General features: G+C 37.1%; 1 protein-coding gene across 1 annotated transcript; it reads right to left on the minus strand.

Annotated features, from left to right (window-relative positions):
* Positions 1-327: 327 nt before the first annotated feature.
* Positions 328-1,666, minus strand: LOC146489945 (adenosine receptor A2a-like). Its single transcript, XM_085117941.1, has one exon. The coding sequence runs from the start codon at positions 1,664-1,666 to the stop codon at positions 749-751; it is 918 nt and encodes a 305-aa protein (XP_084974067.1). The 3' UTR covers positions 328-748.
* Between the last annotated feature and the right edge of the window lie 1,404 nt (positions 1,667-3,070).

The following is a 3,070-nucleotide window of genomic DNA, read 5'->3' on the forward strand; positions in this document are numbered from 1 at the left end:
AATGTAATATCGAGCGAAACAAGTAACGCATGTGTCAGATATACCTAAGATGCGAGAACAGAGGTCTTGCGCCATATCCTGAACATAGATTAAATGTTCATGGATTAACGTCGCTCGATAGTCCCTCACCAGGCTTCGTTAGTTTCAATGACAGGAATGAAAGAAAAACTTTCTGCTCTTTGACTTTGTACCTTTATAAGTAATCTACACTCGTGATCCAAATCTAACCGATCAATTCCTTCATTCGTCCGTTTATTTCTTTATTTAGCAGAAGACTGACAAAAATTACAAACAAAGACCAACAGTTTTCAGTAAGTAAACATAAGAATGCCATAGTCGGTTACAGATGGTTGGTAAAATTGCCCTTACATATTATACTAAATACTTACATGACAATTACAATCTGTAAATTATACTAATCGAGTGAAAAGTCAATACTTATTTCTTATTTGTCGAGAAAAATGCCAAACACGCAATACTAAACACAAGAAACGTGGGAAATATAACGCAGGCGCACATCATTCTCAGCTGACAAAAATTAAGTGTTGTTTTCAAACCAATGGCTAACCGTCTTGCAAGTACTTTAAACTGTACAAATCCCACATATTTTAGAAATGTGCTATCGATAAAATTACGTTGTCAGCGCAAAATAAGTTCCGTAGCTATCACTGGTATCGTTAACATTCAATGTTCCTGAGTGAAAGACCCAGAAAATATCTTCTACTTCTTTGGTAGCTAAATTTATGTCTCAGTGCATGTCGTTGATGCGGAATGTTTTCTTCACTGCTCTTTTAACTATTTCACGAATCTCCCGATATCGCCAGCAATAAACGAGAGGGTTCAACGAAGAATTGAGGAGAACCAAGAATTGTGAAGAATGTTCAGCTAACCAAAAAGACATTCGGGAACTATTGGTTATCACCCCAATTAAAGAGCACAGATAGGGAAGATAACAAGCTAGGAAAACAACATAGACATAAACAGCATTTAAGGCGGACTTCTTTTCTCGGACTAGATCCGTTCCTTGAGTATTTGGTACCTGAACTTGGCTTTGTATCTGATTGCGATGATATCTTACGACTTTGTATATACGAATATATGCCAAAGCTGTCGAGGGAAGCCCAACACATTCTAAGACCACTGCTACTAGGCCAGAGTGCTTAGGAAGTGAAATGTATACGCAGGCAGCAACGACACTTGTTGTCCATAGAGATATTAGGACTAAAATAACTCGTTTTGAAGTAACAAGTTCTTGATATCGCAGGTGAAGAGATATAGCGAGAAGTCTATCGACAGCAATGGCGGTTACAGTCAGGAACGAAGCGCAAGCGAGAAGAAACGTGAAGAAATGGCAAACAGTTAAAATTGTTGGACAGAGGAAATCGAAGTTCCCAGTAGTTTCTGTCATCAGGATAACAACACCAAACATTAGTTGGCCAAGCAATCCAACAGCAAGATCAGAGAAAGCGAGACTCAAGAACAACTTCCTTAAATTACTCGGGATCGATGAGGCTTTCCACAGCGCGTAAATAACATTGACATTTCCAAGAATTGTGACGACAGAGAAAACCAAGTGTAACAGACAAACAATCAGCATGAAATTTCTATAAAGGTGAATGAGCTGTGCTAATTCCTCTCTCTTGTTAGTGCAAAACTGTGCGGCCATGGTGAACGTGATTTTTCGAATTGATTAGCCTTTCGCCGTTTATAAGCGAAGTCAAATTCACAATCACAGCTGCCTTTCTGTCACCGTTTATCATAATTAACATTTTTGTCTACTATAGGCGAATAATCCAGAGATAGTCCACGGTTCCAACTCGTCTTTATTACTGTTATTTCGTATTGCGATTACGGTTGCTAAAAGCGAAACAAATACAAATTACTAAGGAATACAAATGACGGCTATGAAACGACGAAAATACAGGAAACGGAAAGAAACTAAGCGAAAATACTTACAAACGTTGTGTGGCTAGAAAGTAGAACGGAAAAAATGTACGATGGCAAACAAGAGTTGAACGGAGAAAAACTGCAACGATGTTGCCGTGAACGCTGAAGCGAAATGAATTAGAATGGACTATGAAACTTACAAAATGATCTAAGAACAAAGAAAATTATGCGGAGAAATTTAACAGAATGAATAGCGATATCCGAAAAGAATGCGAAAGGAATGTGCAACCTTGCAAAGAATTAAATGCTAAACATAACAACGTGGAATGCGGCCGTAACATCTACTTATTATAAATTCAACTTACAACGCTTTGTACTTTACTGAGCTGAAGATGACAGAAGTCTCTGTTGAAACATGTTTTATAAACTTAAATGTTTTGTCGTTTTCTTAAAACTTTTGACTTGCCTGCTAGTATCAAAGACCCTTAAGTATACTTGAAGGCAAAACCATTAGGTTGTCAGTAAAGCTGCATAGCATATAGTACGTGCAGTTTGTCACAGAATGAACGTGAAACGTGACAATGTGAGAAATTATAAGGCTAATTTAAGATTTACATGGAGTAATTGTTGATTCAAAGAAGGTTGTTCTCTTTAAATATGTAAAGCCTCTTTTATCTTAAGTTGAAAAATGGTAGAGGCGTGATCATCTAAAATATGGAAGCAATCCAGTGAACATAAGGCACGACAATGTTCAGAATTCTGTAGATGTTTGAAGATGTGAGGGGCCCTATCACTGGCTAAGTGCTCGCGTACGTGTGTGGAAATATGCCGGGCTGTTTCACCAACATAACAGGCATTACAGCTGCCCGCACATGCAAACTTATGAACCACACGCGAACGGCGCCCGTCAGGGATAGGATATTCTGTTGTCACCTTTTATCATAATTAACATTTTTGTGTACTTATTATAAATTCAACTTACAACGCTTTGTACTTCAACTGAAGATGACAGAAGTCTCTGTCGAAACATGTTTTATAAACTTAGATGTTTTGTCCTTTGTTTTAAAAGTATACCAAACAATTCATGAGTTTTTATTTTCTTTTATTTTCTTTTATTTTCTTTTATTTTCTTTTATTTTTATTTTTATTTTTTTTTCACAGTGCTGTGGTCACTGAAAGTGTA

This window comes from Pavona decussata, unplaced genomic scaffold, assembly GCF_977016875.1.
Source record: "Pavona decussata unplaced genomic scaffold, jaPavDecu1.1 SCAFFOLD_2, whole genome shotgun sequence".
In the NCBI taxonomy this organism is placed as follows: Eukaryota; Metazoa; Cnidaria; class Anthozoa; order Scleractinia; family Agariciidae; genus Pavona; species Pavona decussata.